This window comes from Hippocampus bargibanti, linkage group LG15, assembly GCF_051943395.1.
Source record: "Hippocampus bargibanti isolate YZ-2025 linkage group LG15, ASM5194339v1, whole genome shotgun sequence".
Classification (NCBI taxonomy): Eukaryota; Metazoa; Chordata; class Actinopteri; order Syngnathiformes; family Syngnathidae; genus Hippocampus; species Hippocampus bargibanti.
The window spans coordinates 7,422,572-7,440,523 of NC_142748.1; the positions used below are offsets into that span (position 1 = coordinate 7,422,572).

General features: G+C 43.9%; 1 protein-coding gene across 3 annotated transcripts; it reads left to right on the forward strand.

The window, feature by feature from the left end:
- Positions 1-224: 224 nt before the first annotated feature.
- itga3b (integrin, alpha 3b) lies at positions 225-17,905 on the forward strand. 3 transcript variants are annotated; one of them, XM_089016127.1, is made up of 27 exons: positions 225-1,383; positions 3,428-3,554; positions 7,775-7,902; positions 7,989-8,071; positions 8,191-8,440; positions 8,516-8,620; positions 9,274-9,478; positions 9,798-9,991; positions 10,354-10,442; positions 10,520-10,656; positions 10,751-10,837; positions 10,914-10,981; positions 11,061-11,206; positions 11,337-11,483; positions 11,577-11,674; positions 11,747-11,915; positions 12,029-12,103; positions 12,194-12,273; positions 12,371-12,448; positions 13,266-13,368; positions 13,572-13,748; positions 14,530-14,664; positions 14,769-14,882; positions 15,501-15,599; positions 15,678-15,803; positions 15,954-16,111; positions 16,911-17,081. In XM_089016127.1, the coding sequence occupies exons 1-26, from the start codon at positions 1,356-1,358 to the stop codon at positions 16,062-16,064; spliced, it is 3,159 nt and encodes a 1,052-aa protein (XP_088872253.1). In that variant the 5' UTR covers positions 225-1,355; the 3' UTR covers positions 16,065-16,111; positions 16,911-17,081. The 3 variants fall into 3 exon arrangements, with proteins under 3 accessions (XP_088872253.1, XP_088872254.1, XP_088872252.1); XM_089016126.1 differs by lacking the exon at positions 225-1,383 and having other exon boundaries at positions 3,232-3,554; XM_089016128.1 differs by lacking the exons at positions 225-1,383; positions 15,954-16,111 and having other exon boundaries at positions 3,231-3,554; positions 16,911-17,905.
- The last annotated feature ends 47 nt before the right edge of the window (positions 17,906-17,952 follow it).

Genomic DNA, 17,952 nt, shown 5'->3' on the forward strand with positions numbered 1-17,952 from the left:
ATTTTTTTTCTCAATTTTGCCATGGTTTTACCTTTTTGACACAATGATTAGAAATAAAAAATGTGGCTTTTTTGCTTGCTTTAGTATTTAGCGTCTCAATAAAAAATAAATACAAATAAAAGTCATTTATTTCAGAAAAAAATTAAGGCCGACATATTCCATGAAAACCTCTAAGGAATCTCAACATTTTAAACAAGGAAGATTGGTAATATCTGAAAATGATATTTATTATTGTATGGTGATACACTGATAAAACCCAGCCTCTACTGTAGCGTTATAATGTGGTTTGCCTTATATAAAAAACATTTTTAAACATGTCATTCATTGAAGCTGCGCCTTATATATGGAAAAAGTTTGAAAGGACACAATTCATTGGGGGTGCGCCTTATACTCCGGTGCACCTTATACACCGAAAAATACAGTATTTTAAAAAAAAAACACACCCGGTTGCCATACAGGATAGGTGAAAAGTAACTAGCTATTACAAATGACTTTGAAAGTTTGTAGTACTTCAATCACACATATCAGCTTGTCATTAGTTGACCTTGTTAACACCGTCAAGACTAGCAATTCTACCCAGGCGTGCCTGAACTTGGCCCATTTGGGGAGTTTCCCGTTTCTGCCCCCCGTTTTCCTCTCCTGACTCGCTTTGTCGTCTCCGTGTTGTTAACGTACAATTTTCGTATGAAGCAAAATGTCAGTTAGTGGTGCGCATGAGGGTGGCTATCTAAAATACAATGCAATACATACAGACTGATTTATATAGCGCTTTAACAACAGCTGAAGCTGGAACAAAGTGCTAACATGGAAAAGAGGGAATGCTGCCCCCTTGTGGAAAAGAAAAAAACATTGCCAGAGGCCATAGCCAGCGATTTATCGGCACCCAAGCATGAATATACAAAACCCGAACAAACTCGGGAATGGCGCTTTACGTCAACAAGTTTGAGAACCCGCGCAACATGCGTTTCACCTCGCCGTAATCTTGTTCCGTGCAATCCAAGAAGCAACTGACAAATGATTCGATTGAGCTCATTAATCTTTGATGATTTTCTCCCGCAATTAGATTTCGTCCTATGCCAGCCTGATTGAGTTACAATAGGCGACGACTCACTTACACCGCGTCCGAAATTCTGTTTGTGTTGCAGTCTGGATCGACCTGCATTTGATTTCCGTTACAGTGTAACTAGTGGTTGTCTCGCCTCAAGAGATGAAGTTTGGTCCCCCCGCCCCTCTTCACTGGAAAGGTCATCGGAGCCCAGCGAGACTCCTGGTTGAAGTTTAAACAGGCTGTCTTCCTGCTCTCCAGAACATACTGGCTTCATAGCAACCCGCCAGCGCCATGGCAACACCTGCCTATGTCATCGCGGAGGGAGCGACTCGTCGGTAAGTGAGAGCGTGCTGCGTTTCCTATTCATCCAATGTCCCGCTTGCTTTATTTATTCTCCTTCTTCCAGTAATTAAGGATTAAAATTCATAAGGTTCACAACACAGAACCGACAGTTAAAATTAATTAATGTTTGGCTATTTTTACACTGTGTTTACTCAAAAAGACTGTCCGAGTTGTAGAGCATAATGTTGTGAGCATTTCTGCTATCAGACATTCAGATCAGAATTCACCCACAATCCCGTCCGACCTTCAAGCGGAGGAAGAGGAGAACACTTCCTTATTTCTTCTGGGAGTGATGTTGTGTGGAAAAGAAACAGGAAACTGGGAGATACCATCGATTGCAAATGACGTTCCCATTACTGTATTTGTCCAGGTGGACACGAGTCCAGGTCGCAACAGTAGCAACTCCATTCAGGTCCTTGTCGTCCTTAGTTAAAAAAAAAAAAAGTTTCTTAACTCATTCACATGTGCTAAAATGTGTCCACTCCAGTGCCAGGGCTTTTGTTGAATTCCAAGACCCACAGAATACTGAAAACATTTAATGCAGCATAAAAAAACCTTAGATTCTCTTGTTTCATCAGAAAAAAAGATTTAATTCCTAAATTATATGGGTCTGGAGTTATATGAGCTTGAAATGAGGGTGATCTATCTCATATTTTCAATTCCCGAATCAATTTGTGAATGGTAGTGATTGAGTTTAAACATAAGTTTTACACTTTGCTCTATTGTTTCGGTGCATTCCAGTTGTCGCCTATCCAAAGCCGTTCAGATGTCAAAAGGGTCAGATGAGCCATGCAGGTTCAGAATCGGATACCCTCCCAGGCCTTAAGCGTGTGACAAAAAAGCATGCAACTCAATCATTGCTAAAGGGGGTGCGGGGGGATACTGGACCTCAATTCCTCCCTGCTAAAAACACAACAGCACCACTCTGTTGAGTGTCACCGCTGTGGATGCGGGCCTCCATTAGGGCAGCAGGCAACAGGATGTTGACAGTGTACACACGGGCGTGTTGCGCACGCGTCTTCAGTTCGATGATCATGCTCCCGAGCAAGACGGTAACAAACGTAGATGCGATCCTGGTTGAAGGGCAGTGGTAGGGCACACCAAAGGAGGAGGTCAACTCATGTCGTTAAAGCTTATAGTTGATATTGCTCGCCGTCCTCTTTTTGCCCCCCATCGTGTCATTATTAAAACCAAAGCCAATCTTTGGATCTCCCGCCCTTCCCACTTCATGTCACACACACTGGCGCTTGTGTAAGCATAACGAAGCGTATTTCGACATCCACTTCAAACAATCCTATCACAATTGAATGAACGCATTTCAATTATTACCTAGACGATAATAAAAGAGGCCACAACCGCTTTGGAAATTGGACACATTCTGGTGGAAGGAGGTTGTGGTGGCGCAATGAAAGGCGACTCGGTGGGCTCGAGAAACTCTTAATTGCCTCCGTGAACTCTCAAACTCTCTGTAAAGGGATTAAGGGTTGAATGAATGACCGGTTCCAGGCCACAAGTGCGGCTGATAGGTGGGCAGAGGCGGTGGGCTCATGTGAAGGTGGACCCGCTTGAGTATTAGTGGGATTAGGGGGGAGCGTTTTCAGGGGTGCCAAGGTTCCACTGAACACTGACAAAGCACCTTGAATGTACATAAACCGAATGCAACGGAGTTTGAGAGGGGGAGAGAGAGAGAGAGGGTGAGTGAGTGACAGAGAGAGAGAGAGAGAGAGAGAGAGAGAGAGAGAGAGAGAGAGAGAGAGAGAGAGAGAGAGAGAGAGAGAGAGAGAGAGAGAGAGAGAGAGAGAGAGAGAGAGAGAGAGAGAGAGAGAGAGAGCCAGAGAGAGCAAGCTCACCTTCTCATTGAGTGTGCGAGCGTGCTTCGCGACTGCACTTCTTGCGTGGGGAGGTCCCTGTTGTATGTGTATGTGTGTGCCTACCTGTCGGATCCACTGGGATCGTGGATCTGCCGCTCCTTTTCGCAAGTCAACAAAATGTCCCCAAGGCTAATTTTTTGCACCTCGCTGCTTTTCATCTATGCAGTGACACCATGCCGCGGATTTAATGTGGACGAGCGCTTCCCAGTCATCAAAGAGGGCAAAACCAAAGGCAGCTTCTTCGGATTGTCCGTGGCCATGCATGAACAGACGGAGGGCTCCAGGAAATACCTGTAAGTTACTTTGCCCCCCCTCGTCCCACCCTACCATGTCCGCTTATTTCTGGTTTGATGCCTGGTGGCCTGGAAACAACTGACACCTGTTTTGACCCAGTGGGCGGAACCAGATCGGACTGCCTTAACAACCGTCTTGTTCATTCAATGGCTGACTGAGCGAGCACCTAGAGAAGTTACTAGACCAAAACACGACCATTATCATTGTCAAAATGAAAATCCTCAACTCACTCTGACAGAAGACCATATGCTGCAACTAAAATAAGCGTGATGGACTACTACTACTACTGTTCAACCATCTGTTATCTGCATCTTGCCTCCGTTTTGAGAAGTCGAGTGTGACAAAAAGTGTCCAAAACCATGGCACACTTCCTTTCCAGCATCACGTCTGCTAAGCTCCCACTTATGAGAATCAGTATCGATATAATCTCTGTGAAGAGGGACAAAGATGCGCATTAGCGTGAGAAGGATGGAGAGCAGTGTCCAGATGACACTGGATCGATGTGCCATCTTGGATAAGTCCCAGGTTTGATGCAGTCATCCTCTGTGGATGTCATTGGGTCCTATCATCAACTATTACGCTAAAGTTTTTATAGCATCAATACTAGCTCGGCTAGTGTGCCGTATACAGATAATGAATTGTACATTTTCATCTATCTGCACCACCGTTGTTATTCGTACCCCAATGTTTTTTTTCCTACGACTATTGAGTGCACTTTTGACAAATCCAAGAAAATGAACCAGCTTCAACAAGTCCTGGCACTTAAAAATGGGCATGCTTTCTCGCAGGCATGAGTCAGACCGAGGACGGGATCTAAGTCAAGGACCGATTGCCGCTCCCACTTTTGCAATAAAGGCAATGCAATAAAGTTGTGAAACCATGACACCTTGAACTAACTACTTTGGATCCATCAGGCCAGATTTAGAGTAAATGTATGGCTAGTTTGAAATTAAAGTTAAGAAACAATAAATAAATTAAAGCGACCTGTACTTAGCTTGTACAGGTCCCTAGTACACTACTTGTAACAGAGTCAAGTCTCCTCTGTGGGCTTTTGTGTCCTCTTTTATAGGCAGGAGGTGGTACTGGGCAGTCAGCTGGCCACCTATTGGCTCTTCCAGTCCCCTGACCCCACGGTATGTGTGGAATGTATTAGCCTTCCACACACAGTCACAACTTGCCAGGTTTCAGGTTGAGACAAGACAGTAGTCAAGATGATGATCTTGTTGGCAAATGCACATGAACTCACCAAAATATGGAGTACGCTTATTTTCCAGAAGACACAATTTCTTTGATTTGTAGTCGTTGCCTCAGTGTGGCCCCAAAATCCTCTACTGGACAAATACAGATTCCAAATTGGAAGTTTCTCTGTTGTTTTCCACTTTGTCTGACTGTATCAGCCCCAGGCTATGAAAGTCCGCCATTTAATTAGTTGGCGCCGCCCTCCCCCTATTTTTTTTTCCAACTGTGTGAGCAGATTAAGCAGGTCAAACTATGTGGTAAGTTTTATAAACACAAACAATATTGGACTTCCGCTCTCTAATAATTACATGTTGAAATTGGATCTATTACCACTACCCACCAGTCACTGCAAGAGATCCTTTTGCTCTTGTGCAGGGACAAAAAAACTGATGTAAATTGGCTTGCCTCTGGGTGGGTGAAAGGGGGTCACCTGTCTCACGAAATCTATATCCTTCAATACCTTTCAGACTATTTTTCATCCCTTGACAAGGAAAATAAGTTTCGGCTTACACCAGGGATGGGTCTGCGGACCTGTCAGTGTTTTGAATTTGGTCAACCTTACACCTCAGCAAACTTCACAGAGAAGGTTTTACAAGTTGCTAATGAAAAACAAGTTAGCGGAGTATCGGGAAGGGTGTGACCGGCCATGTTTTATTTGTCACCCAGGTCCGAAATTAGTTTGTTCTCTCGTTACTGTTTCACCAGTTGCAGTTGGTGGGCTGCAAACAGGATGTTTGACCAGCTGAGATGCCTGCTTGACTCATGTTTGAGGAGCGCTGAACAACAGGCCCTTTTTGTCTTGACGCAATGGCGTTAAGACAAAAATAAAAGTCTTGACGCAATGGCTGAGGTGACATTTGTCTGTCATTGAGTGCAGCTGATTGACAGGTTAAATCGTCATCGGATATGACCGCTTCAAATTGAGTCATACGTAAGTCTTCATTGCGTTAATGTGGAATAGGGAGACACTCTCACCTTTTTTGTGTTTTGTAAGCCGCATTAAATCTGGAGTAGCAGTTCCCATCACCTGCTGAGGAGAAGAGAACAGATTTCAACACGTCGGTTGGAATGCGGGGGAGCTCAATGCCCACTCGCTATCCCTCCCGTTGGGCTCTTTGTCGGCGCATTTATGAGGAGGTGATGAGTTGGCAAAAGAGACGGGAGGTGGACACGCATTGTTGGACTTGACACCGAGCAGGATATGAGTTGCGTTGTGCTGGCTGAGTCAGAGCGTCCGGAAGTTGAGAGAGGCTTTGTCACATTTTTTTTTTTTTTTTTTTGGTCCCGAGTGTGGGTCAAGCATCAAATTTATATTCGCCTCATTAAAGTCTGATATCAGTGGCGGACTGTCAAGGCCTGCAAGATCTTCTCTGCTGGACTAAAAATATCAGAATAACAGACTGATGTTAATTATATTTTGTCCATGAACTACTTTTCTCAGTCTGGATTGATTCAGACATAGCACTACTGAAGGCCTAGTGATGAAATCCATGGCCCGCCACTGGCTGATGCATACCACTGTATAGGGAACATGTATTCAAGACGGCGGCGGTCTTGACACTTTACATACTGTAACTTTCAGCGATATCTTCAAACCTTTGTGGAATCTCATTTATAGGACGCTCCAATCATCGCTGGCAGCCCTTTCCGAGGCCATCTTGGCTCCTGTGAGTTGTCATCACTAGGGCCAAATAATTGATTCAAGGCTGATAATCTCTTTCTGGTAGCAGAGCGATGAGATAATTTTCACGTCCTTTTCACGTCGAGCATTTTGTTTGTTGCAAAAAGAGCCTCTTTGGTTTTTATTGCTTTCTGAGTGGAACAAATACAAACATATTCCTTTTGCCATTGCATTGTCATGGTAAGACATAGGCGGGGGCGTAGTTGTGTCTAGCTGCATGTTGATGTTCTGTCGATAAGATTGCAGGTGTCTACGGAGCCAGTCTGTAAGTACACTGACAGAATTAGCGAGTTCAAGGCTGAAATCGGACTGGAAAAAAAAAAACTCTAACCTCCACATACCTGAATTGAAAGCGACTCAGAACAGTTCGGTCACCCTAAACAGGTTTGTCCTCACCTTCTGCCTACAAGTGCAGATAATAAATCTGGCGCTGACACTCAAGCGTGTGTCTGAGCACACGGCACCGTGCCCTTAATCCTTCCACTTCAAAGGTCACCGTGTTGAAAGCTGCAGATACACAGGGCGTGCCGATACGTGCACGACAAAAACATTGAGGTCCACCAACAACAGCCTAGTGTGTGCGTCCTGTGGTGTTGCCCGGACTTGCCAAAAGTCCAGTTTGAGCAGGCCATCATGAAAGTCTGCTTTCTTTTTATAAACCACTTTTACTATGGGGGTTACATTCCAGAGCCACATGTATATACTGTACATATATTTTGTTTTATTAACTCATTCACTGCCATTCCCGAATGTATTTGGGAATTGAAAAGCATGATGTGGAACTCCATACCTGAATTTATTCGGGTTTTGTTTTTTCCTTGTGAGGGGTGTCGATAAAGCGTTCCTCAGACATCTGGCAATGTTTTTCCCTCCCACGAGGGGGCAGCATTTGCTTTTCATCCATGTTAGCACTTTGTTACAGCTTCGGCTGTTATTCAAGCACTATAATAAATCAATATGTATGTATTGTATTGCATTTTGTACAGCCACCCCCATTTCAAGCTCAGATAACTCCAGACCCACATAACTCAGGAATTAACTATTTTTTTCTGATGAAGGAATATTTCTTACGCTGAATTGAATTTTTATGTAGTCCTCAAACTCAATATTCTGTGGGTCCTGCAATTTGAGTGACAATGACAAAAACCCTGGCACTGGATTGGATACATTTTTGTACATCGTCTGGCAGTGAATTAGTTAATTTTGTATCTAAATATAATGAAACACATTGTGAATGTTTTCTGGCGAATAAAAAAAAGCACATAATATTTATCCGCCACCATCTTTGTTTCTGTGCAGGCTTTTAGCAGGAGCCCCCAAGGAGAAAGCCATATCGTTGGTGAACGTCAATGAAACAGGTGCTGTCTACTCCTGCCCCATTAGCACGGACGCCTCTGACTGTTCCAGAATGGACCTGGTCAGCTCAAGTGAGTGAGGAGAAGAGTTGCCAGGCAATCACTTGCGACGGACAAAAGCTCTTTTTAATATTGTCGCTTTTACGACCCATTTACAGCAGACCCGTCCGAGATGGTGGAGGGCATGTGGCTTGGCGTGACTGTAGCCAGCCAAAGAGTCCAGTCGGCCGGGCGCGTACTGGTGAGAGGGCCACCATGTTTTTCTGTCACAAATTCTGGGATGGAGTCACTTTTGTTTTTCTTAGTTTACAAAATATTGCAAATAATCCATTCCCATTTTTCTATCATCTCTTCGATTAGGCATGTGGCCATCGCTACATCAGGATCTTCGGAAGTGGCGCAGAGGAGCAGCGGCGGATGATAGGAAAGTGCTTTGTGAGAAGCAATGACCTGACCTTCGACCGTAATGACGACTGGCAGACTCACACCTACGAGGTGTGCGACCCCACCTCCGACATGAGAGACGAGGGCATGTGCAACATGGGCATCTCGGGCGGCATGACGGAAGATGAGATATACGTGGGGAGCCCAGGCAGCTACATGTGGCAAGGTGGGAACTGGAATTTAAATGGATTGCTCTCACGCTAACATGCACGATGAGTCACAGTTTGTGTGTTTCATCTAGGAAATGTCCACGTTATATGGAGAAATCCCGATCCCGCCAATTCGTGGGATTCCATTGAGAAAGACTTTGGCTCACTGAAAAAACAACACAAGCTCTACTATATGGGTAATTTTCTCATTCTCGTGTCTCATCACGAAAGGTGTCACTGCCAGACGTGCAAAAATGTGTCCACTCCAGTGCCAGGGTTTTTGTCATTGTCACTCCAATTCCACAGAATATTGAGTTTTAGGACTACATAAACATTCAATACAGCATTAGAAACCTTAGTCTCTCTTCTTTCATCAGGAAAACAATAGTTAATCCCTAAATTATGTGGGTCTGGAGTTATATGAGCTTTAAATGGGGTGCGGATGTACAAAATACAATACATATTGATTTATATATCACTTTAACAACAGCTGAAGCTGGAACCAAGCGCTAACATGGAAAAAAAGGGGAAATGCTGCCCCCTTGTGGAAAAGAAACAAAACATTGCCAGAAGCCATGACCAGCGCTTTATTGGCACCCAAGCATGAAAAAACAAAACACGAACAAATTCAGGAATGGCGTTCTATGTCATATTTTCAATTCCTGAATAAATTCTTGAATGAATTAAAAAGGAATGTGGCAAGGAGAAGGTCTGCGATGGTTTTCTAGGAGAATCCAGGTCAAAATTTCTCAAACATTCATTATTACGTTGCACTAAGGAACTGCTCAACACCTCCTCCTTCTTTGATACATCCTGGCGTTTTAGTTCATCTCTAAATCTTTCCCTTCAGGTTATTCCGTTCTGGAAGAGAAGCGCCTGCTGGATGTTGACAACTACACAGTGGTGACGGGCGCTCCTCGGTATGAGTCCAAGGGTTCCGTGGTCCTCGGTGTAAAGACCGACAACAACATCGAGACGGTGCTCATCATCCCCGGGGAACAAGTAGGCTCCTATTATGGGAGCAGCCTGGCTGTCACTGACCTCAATAACGACAAGTACGTTAATTAACAATTACTTCACAAAATTGTTTTTTTTAACTATTCGTTAAAGGTCAGATTCTACAGTTCTGGTCTGCATTGTCAAAAATCACAATACGTCATCCACATGCCACATACCAAATGCACCCATTGTAAGCACAAAGTTCCAGAAGGAGACTAAGGATGACCTTGCTGACATGTTATCTTTTGGCACGCTCGGCTATGCCTGATTGAAATTTCAGGGAGTCTGACGGATGTGTGGGGGTGGGCAAATGTTGACATTACAGGGTGGATTTACCGCATTTCCATTCATTTTTTGCCTTTCCTTTACCTGCAGTTGGAACGACATCATCGTCGGGGCCCCGTTTTACTTTGACCGCATGAAAGACGAGGGAGGAGCAGTTTATATCTACATGAACGAAAATGGGTCCTTCCAGAAAACTCCTACCATGGTGCTTAAGGGCCCCGCATCCTCTGCATTCGGCCACGCCGTTGCCGCCATTGGTGACATCAACCAAGATGGATTCCAAGGCAAGTGCGCGAGCACACGCACTCACATTACATATGAAATTGGATTTCTATTAAAAGTGTCATCAGTATCATAATAAAAATCATCAGAATAATCAGAATACATTTTATTTCTAAGCGCCTTTCAAAACTCTCAAGGACACTTTACAGTCACGGTTGCGGGTGAGCAGAACATGTAACATGTAAGCCATATGTTTCTCAAAAAACAAGACTTTTACTATTGGGGCTATGTATAAATATTTGTTTTCATATTTTGTGGACTGTTACTTAAAAAAAAAATATTGGAACAACCGTTTGCCCATATTACAGTATCAAGGTGCTACCTAGTGGCTTTTTGCTGTCATTGCATGTCTTTATATCTGCAGACTTTGCTGTGGGGGCTCCTTTCAGTGGCACGGGCAAGGTTTACATCTGGATGGGAAGTAAAGAAGGAATCTCAGAGGAGCCGAGCCAGGTAACGCATCTCCTGATGTGTAAAACACTTCCAAGTTCTTCTTTGGCGCCACCGCCCATATTTTCATCATATTTCAGGTGATAGAGGGCAAGTCGTTCGAAAATGGAGGATTCCAAACGTTAGGCTACTCCATCAGTGGAGGCATGGACATCGACGACAATGGCTACCCTGACATTTTGGTGGGCTCCTTGGATGACCGCATCGCCCTGCTCAGGTAGGCAAAAATAGTTTTCGTCCAAAAGGGATGTTTGCGTTTTATCTATTATCCAGTGTGACGTATTCAAAAGCGCTATCTTTATTGATGCTAGGACTCGCCCTGTTGTCCACTTAACCAAGAACTTTAACGTGGAGCCAAAAATTGTGGATCCGAATCAATGCCAAGGAAGTACACCATGGTGAGCGAGTGTCACGATCAAAGCGGCTCATTTTATAGCCTTTGTCTTATTTTTTGAGTTTATTTGTGCTTGCCAGCATTGTGGCCACAATCTGCACATCTTTCACCTTAAGCAACGGCAACAAAAACTTCAAGAAAAGCATCAGTGAGTCGATCCACTAGTCATCCAACGTCTGGTGATTTATTAAACAAAAATGCATATGACCTATTTGATCATGTTACAGCGGTGAAGTACACGGCGGAGGCCGACATTGATCGGAGAAGAAGCCCACGGGTTCGTTTCCAAGACAACGGTGATAACACGTATACGGGCCTGTTGACCCTGCCGGCTTCCAAAAGTCATTGTCATCGTCTCAACTTGAACGTTGTGGTATGTTCTCAGAGATTCTCCAAATATGACATATCTTGTATCGCCATATGCATTAATTTTAGGTCAGTTAAAATTGTTGATCTCATTGTGACGTCTCATCACATAAATATCCTCGGGTGTGTTTTTTAAGGCGCCGGTGAGGGACAAACTGGAGCCGGTAGTTTTCTCCCTCATGATGTCCTTAGATGAACAAAAACCCAAATCAAGACGCGCCATTCAGAACCTGGACTCATTCCCCATTCTTAGTCAAGACCAGAAACTCACCCAAAGAAGTGAGGTAAGACTCGACGTGCGCACAGGTCATTTTACTCTCCTGTTGCCATACCTGCACGAAACGGAATGTCCATTTTCGTAACTTGTTGGTTCTCAGATTCACTTCCAGAAGGAATGCGGCTCCGACAACAAGTGCACCAGTAACCTGCAGCTGACGGCCCATTTTGCCGACAATAAAGAAAAGCCCTTCCCCAGGTAAAAACCAACAGCAAAATAGTTTTAACCCAAAATCAAAATGCACATCAACCACTGTTTTCCTGTAACCAGGCAGGACAAATCCCAAATACTCCAATTTAGCAGCAGCATGAAGATCATCAGGCTGATGGTGGAGGTGACCAACTTCCCCACAAGGGGGAAGCTGGCCGAGGATGCCCACCAGGCCATGCTCAACGTTACCATTCCTGATGCGCTCAAATATTCCGGCGTTAGGTCCCAGGTAAAATCAACAGAGGGCAGCAGATGACAATTGTTGATACTGTTTTGCATCTCTCAAATTATTTCTATGTTATTTTCACAACAGCTTTTAACTTTATTTTGTTTCCAATTTAGGATCATGATGTTGAATGTCGCTATGATGGCAGCGTCCTTTGTGAATTGGGTAATCCACTGAAAGGCAAGGGAAAGGTACATCATCTCATCGCTTATTTTCCTTTAAAGTTTTTTGCCTCTTATAAATAAATACATAAAATAATAATCCTTGTTTTCTGTCAACAGGTGTCACTCGCTCTGCGCTTGGAGACGTCAGGCATAGATCTGTACACCCAGGAGATTCAGACTCAGCTGCTCCTGTCTACGTAATGTCAACCTTCCTAACACTATAATCGTGATAATCATAATAATCATGATGATTATGACTTCAACACGGCGCTGTCTTTTCATTGGCTCCTTCAGTCTCAGTGAACAGAGCGACTTGTTGCCTGTTCCTGTCACCCTGCTGATTGAGAACACCATCCTCCCTTCCTTCTCCATGTGAGTTGTTATTGCAAATAGAAAAAAAATAATAAAAATAAATCAATGACCAGCTTTAAAATAACTTTACAGCAAAATATCTGCAAAAAAATCATTTTGGGTAATAGAACTTGGACCCAAAAGTGGATAATTATAATAATAATTCTTCATTTAAATCGTTTTTAGTTACTATTAGAAGCGCAATAAGAAGAAAGGAGCGTATGTGGAACTGTTGCGGGTTGGAATTGAAGCAGATTTACGTGGAATGGAAGATGTGCGACAATCTCTTTCGTCAATGGATGCTGCACCTTTGTGTTTGCTTTCAACATTTTAGCTTGTAGCGAACATGCACATTTCACCGTGATGTCCCTGATCCACTGGTGAAAAGGATGCTTTGATCACTCCTTTTCCATCTAGAACTGCTTCATACAACAAAGAGGGTGCAGAAAGGGCTTTAAATTGAATGACTGTGTCTTTTAGATTGGATTGGATTGGATGTACCTTTCTTTGTCTCGCAGTGGAGACATTTACATTTCACAGCAGCAAAGTTATGAAAGGAAGAGGAAAGGAAAGGAAGAAGTAGAAAAACAAAATACAGGAGCTGCTGGAAAGGCAGCCACTCTCGCGGCGCCATCTTGAAGTAAATAAAACAAAAAAAAATAAATAATTTTGTGTTGTCATACTGTTATTTTGTTCTTTTGACTTCAAGATGGCGGCGCGAGAATGGCTGCCTTTACAAAAGCGCCTGTATTTTGTTTTTCTACTTCTTCCTTTCCTTTTCCTCGTTTTTCGTGACAATCGTCTGCAATTTCAACCGCTTACCACTTCCCCCGTGCAGTGCAAAGGCGTTAATCCAAACCAAATTTGGCGGGACGGTGAAGGGCGAGTCGGCCATGGTGAACAGCAGCGACGTGGGAAGTCCGCTCGAGTTCACCTTCAACGTGAGTCATCTTCACCGCTCAGTTTTTTTGTTTTTTTACTCTCTCGTTGACGCCTTTTACTGTCATATGGTTAATATTATTTCTGGGGGAAACAAGTCATGGATTGCGGTGCAGCCGTATGCAGGGGCGGATGCTATTTTGGGGTGAAAAGAGGATATGTGGCTGTCGGTTGACAACTTTTCCTCTCTTCTTGCGATCACTAGGTCAACATGAGGGGGCCGCCCTTGGAGGACTTGGGGATCTTGGCCGTGGAGTTTGAGTGGCCCTTTGAGGCGTCCAATGGGAAGTGGCTTCTGTACCTGACTCAGATCATTGTTCACACACAATCCCAGAGCGAATGTCGACCGCCCGGGGACGTCATCAACCCGTTGAACTTAACTGTGAGCTTCCTTTTTTGGTTTTGTTGTACACTCTAGACTCTAGATCGTATGCAATTTTTTTTCAGGCATCTTACTTGGAATTTCCCTTCTGCATTCCGCTTTATGTACGAATGGCAGCGGTGTGACTATCTGAGCGGTGGTTAACTCATTCACTGCCATTCCCGAATTTATTCAGGAGTTAAAAAGCATAACGTGGAGCGCTATTCCGGAATTTTCCCATAAAGCGGCGGTCAGACCTCTGGCAATGTTTTCCCTTCCACGAGAGGGCAGCATTTGCCTGTTGTCCATGTTAGTGCTTTGTTACAGCTTCAGCTGTTGTTAAAGCGCAATATTAATCAATAAGTATTGCATTTTATTTTGTACAGCTACCCCCATTTCAAGCTCATATAATACCAGACCCATATCCTTTAGGAATTAACACTTTTTTTTCCCTGATGAAAAAAGAGAGTTTAAGGTCTCTTATGCTGAATTGAATGTTTATGTAGTCCTAAAACTCCTATTCTGTGGGTCCTGCAATTTGAGTGAAAATGACCAAAACCCTGGCACTGGAGTGGAGACATTTTTTCCACATCGTCTGGCAGTGAATGAGTTAAGAAAGAGCCTCGCATGCCAAACAAAGCCCACGTTAAACTTCTTCATGGAGTCATGTCCGATTCACCACGTTGAAGTCGTCTCCCCCGTGCCGCAAATCAAAAATAGAAGTAATGGTGCTATTTTGAGAATTTGATCTCATGATGTAACCCACTCGTTTTGCCTCTTGTCTGCTCTGCTTCTGTTGCAGCTGTCAGAAAGTACATTGAAACGTGTGAAAAGGCAGATCGAGGCAGACGATCTGGATGGTAACACCCCGACTCGGGCGATTGAGCCACAAGCGACCCTCACTCTGCTCACGCCGCGAAAAGAATCACACCTGTTGGTGAGCTCGGGGTGGGGGGGTGTCAGCAAATCACCCTGAGTGTGTGTGTGAGAATTTGGGAGTGTTTTTACCCATCTGGTGACGTTTCTTCTTTGCATTGGCAGGAATGCGCCAAAGGAACTGCGAGATGCGTGACCTTTTCGTGTCCTTTGTTGAACATGAGCAACTCGGCCAAGATTCACGTCCGCGCTCGTTTGTGGAACAGTACCATGCTGGAGGTGCTTTCACCCGCTGCGACGACACGGCTCACGATCGATAATAAGCAATGTTTACACAAGAGCAGTAAATCTTCACACTATTAATACAAGGGTGGTGTGATGAATTCACAATTTGAAAAAAATATAAAAATGGGGAAGTAATAAGAATGTATTTTTTTTTAACTCATTCACTGCCATTCGCAAATTTATTTGTGAAATGAAAGTGATGTAGCGCGCCATTCCTGAATTTGTTCGGGATTTGTTTTTTTATATTTGGGTGCCAATAAAGCGCTGACCATGGCCTTTGGCAATGTTTTTTTCTCTTCCACAATTTTGTATTTTGTACAGCCTGCCTCATTTCAAGCTCAGATAACTCCGGACCCATAGAATTTAGGAATTAACTGTTTTTTTCTGATAAAAGAAAATATTTTAAGGTTTCTTACGCTGTATTTAATGTTTATGTAGTCCTAAAACTCAATATTCTGTGTGTCCTGGAATTCGATTGACAATGACAAAAACCCTGGCACCGGAGTGGACACATTTTTGCACATATGACGCAGTGAATGAGTTAAACATCTGCAAACATATATTTGACTGTATTCAAATCTATTTTTATTCATTTATTTCTTTATTTTGCAGGACTTTGCCAATGCTTTATGGATCAAAGTTGTCGGCGAAGCCTCCTTGAAACTCATTACAGACAAACCGACCCTTAAAATGGAACCCCAGACCACGCCGGTAACACACGTCAAATAAAAACGGCTACAAACAGCTTTCCAGTGAATTAAAATGACTGCTGTCTTCACCCCGATGTAGTTCACTGTAGATATCGAGCCGGAGGCGCGAGTGGAGATGCCCTATGAACTCCCCCTGTGGATCATCATCTCTGCTATCGTCGCGGGTGTTCTACTTCTTGGAATCATCATTCTGATACTTTGGAAGGTGAGAGAATATCTCTGTTCAGTGGATTCGCACAAGATGGCTGATGTGGCATTAAAAAACCTCGCCACATATCCTCAACCCAAACGCGGAGACTCGCGCTGACCAATCGAGTCTTAACTTTTCACATCCTCCTCCGCCTCCTCCACACAGTGTGGCTTCTTCCAGAGGGCCAGCAGGAGGGAGATGTATGAAGCCAAAGCCCAGAAGGCTGAGATGAAGATCCAGCCCTCTGAGACAGAGAGGCTGACCGAGGACTACTGAGACCCACTAGGGGCGCTCAACTGCACACACCAGTGGGGCTTTTTTGGGTAACAAATCCCCCCCTACCCATGAATGGATTTACACCTTAACTCCTCCTTGTCACATTCTGGCCTCTCTTTCTCTGACTCTTGGCTTGTGCGCAATATGTCTAACGTCTCCTCGCTTCATTGCCAGGCTGGAACTTCAGCAACTTGTGATTGTGTGAACGCTGAGAGTGTTACTACCACGCACTCAAACATATCGGAGTTTCTGAGAGGTTTTTAAAGCTCAAACTAGTGAAACTAAGTGGCTAAACAAACATTGGGAAACACGGTACATGCGTCCATTGAGCTACATGCTACAAGCACAATAATCAACTCACAGCCGCCCTCATTTCAATCTTATATAATTCCAGACTCATATTATTTAGGAATTAACTCTTCTTTTATGATTAAAGAAGGAAGTCTATGGTTTCTGATGCTGTACTGAATGTTTACGTAGTCCTAAAACTCAACATTCTGTGGGTCCTGGAATTCAAGTGACAATGACAAAAACCCTAGCCCTGGTATAGACACATTTTTGCACATGTCTGGCAGTGAATGAGTTAAACAGTTCATTCCAATCTTTGCTATAAGCGTAATCTCAGCATTTCCGTGCATTATTGAAAATGGGAATGAGCAGGGTTATATACCTTTGCTTATGCTTTCCTTCCACGTCTTCTTCAGCGGGGCTCTACCCACCCCCCTTGCTCTTTTCCCCCCGACGCTCCGTCTCTATAAGGAATCTAAATCTCCTAAATGTCGTTCTCAAGCTGACATTAAATCTTAGCTGCGCTTTAGTCTCTCATGTCACTTCTTTTCTCCTCAGCTTGGATTCTTCAAGCGATCCCTCTACTACCTGATAATGCCAAAGCACCGCGGGGTGAAAGTTTGCAAGGCCGATCGCTATCAGTTCAATGTCGGATTTGAGCTGGAGGAGCCTCACAGAAAATATTGGATTACCAACTGGACAGAGAGGCAGCATTTCTACTACTGAGGCCGTGACTTTGACCTCTCAGCAACCGACTGGCCAAATGAAAGAAAACCAGACCCGGTCTGGGCCAACTGTGGATACAAATGCCTTGATCTTTATGTGTAGTGCAATATATTGGACATTTTGTCTAAGAGATTGTAATTGTTCAGTATTTGTACTGACTGCAGTGTTGTGAATTGAAAATTGGCGCTCTCAGGTGGTGATTTTCATCGGTACGTTTTTCCTCAGCAACGCACCCCCGCCAGCCCCTCTGCCATTCCTCCATGACGATTACAGTGGCCCATATTTGGACAGTACGAACTAGGGAACTTGCCTGGAGCCATTTTGAATCAGAGTTCGGATGATCTCACGCAGGGAGTCGCTACACTGGATTCAATAATGCTATATGTTGCAATGAACTGCAAACATGTCGTAAATTCCGTTAGAGTTAGTTTGACAGAAAATCTGCTAATGTCATGCCATGCCCGGTGAGTTGAGATCATTTGTCGTTTATATTTGTACAGGACTTTGGGATGCCGTCCAAGGCTTTTGGGAAGCTTTCAGGTCCAACAAGTGGGCCGGACTGAGAAGACATTGATTACAGTCGTCTCTAGTGGGACAAATGTTGCCTTGCTTTTTTTTTGGCTCATGTTACCTGAGAGCTGCCAGGTATTCCACTGTGACACTGAGAACTGCAACCCTTGACAGAGGCCCCTTTGACTTCTCAGGGTGGAGAGGGCGGGGGGGCCTAAAATGCACAAACTCTGCTCTCTGATAATTTTTATACTGTGCAGTTTTGATGTGATGTAATTGAATTGTTCATAAGATCGTTTAAATGAGTTCCCTGCAAATGTTTCATGTCTCATGTCAAAGTCAGTCATAGTTTTTTTCATTTTTA

Excerpts from the sequence above, each read along its gene's own strand:
- itga3b (XM_089016128.1), top strand. The coding sequence starts at position 3,379 with ATGTCCCCAAGGCTAATTTTTTGCACCTCGCTGCTTTTCATCTATGCA. Across the intron at positions 3,555-7,774 it reads GAGGGCTCCAGGAAATACCT|GCTTTTAGCAGGAGCCCCCA; the intron begins GTAAGTTACTTT and ends GTTTCTGTGCAG. Across the intron at positions 12,449-13,265 it reads ATCCTCCCTTCCTTCTCCAT|TGCAAAGGCGTTAATCCAAA; the intron begins GTGAGTTGTTAT and ends TCCCCCGTGCAG.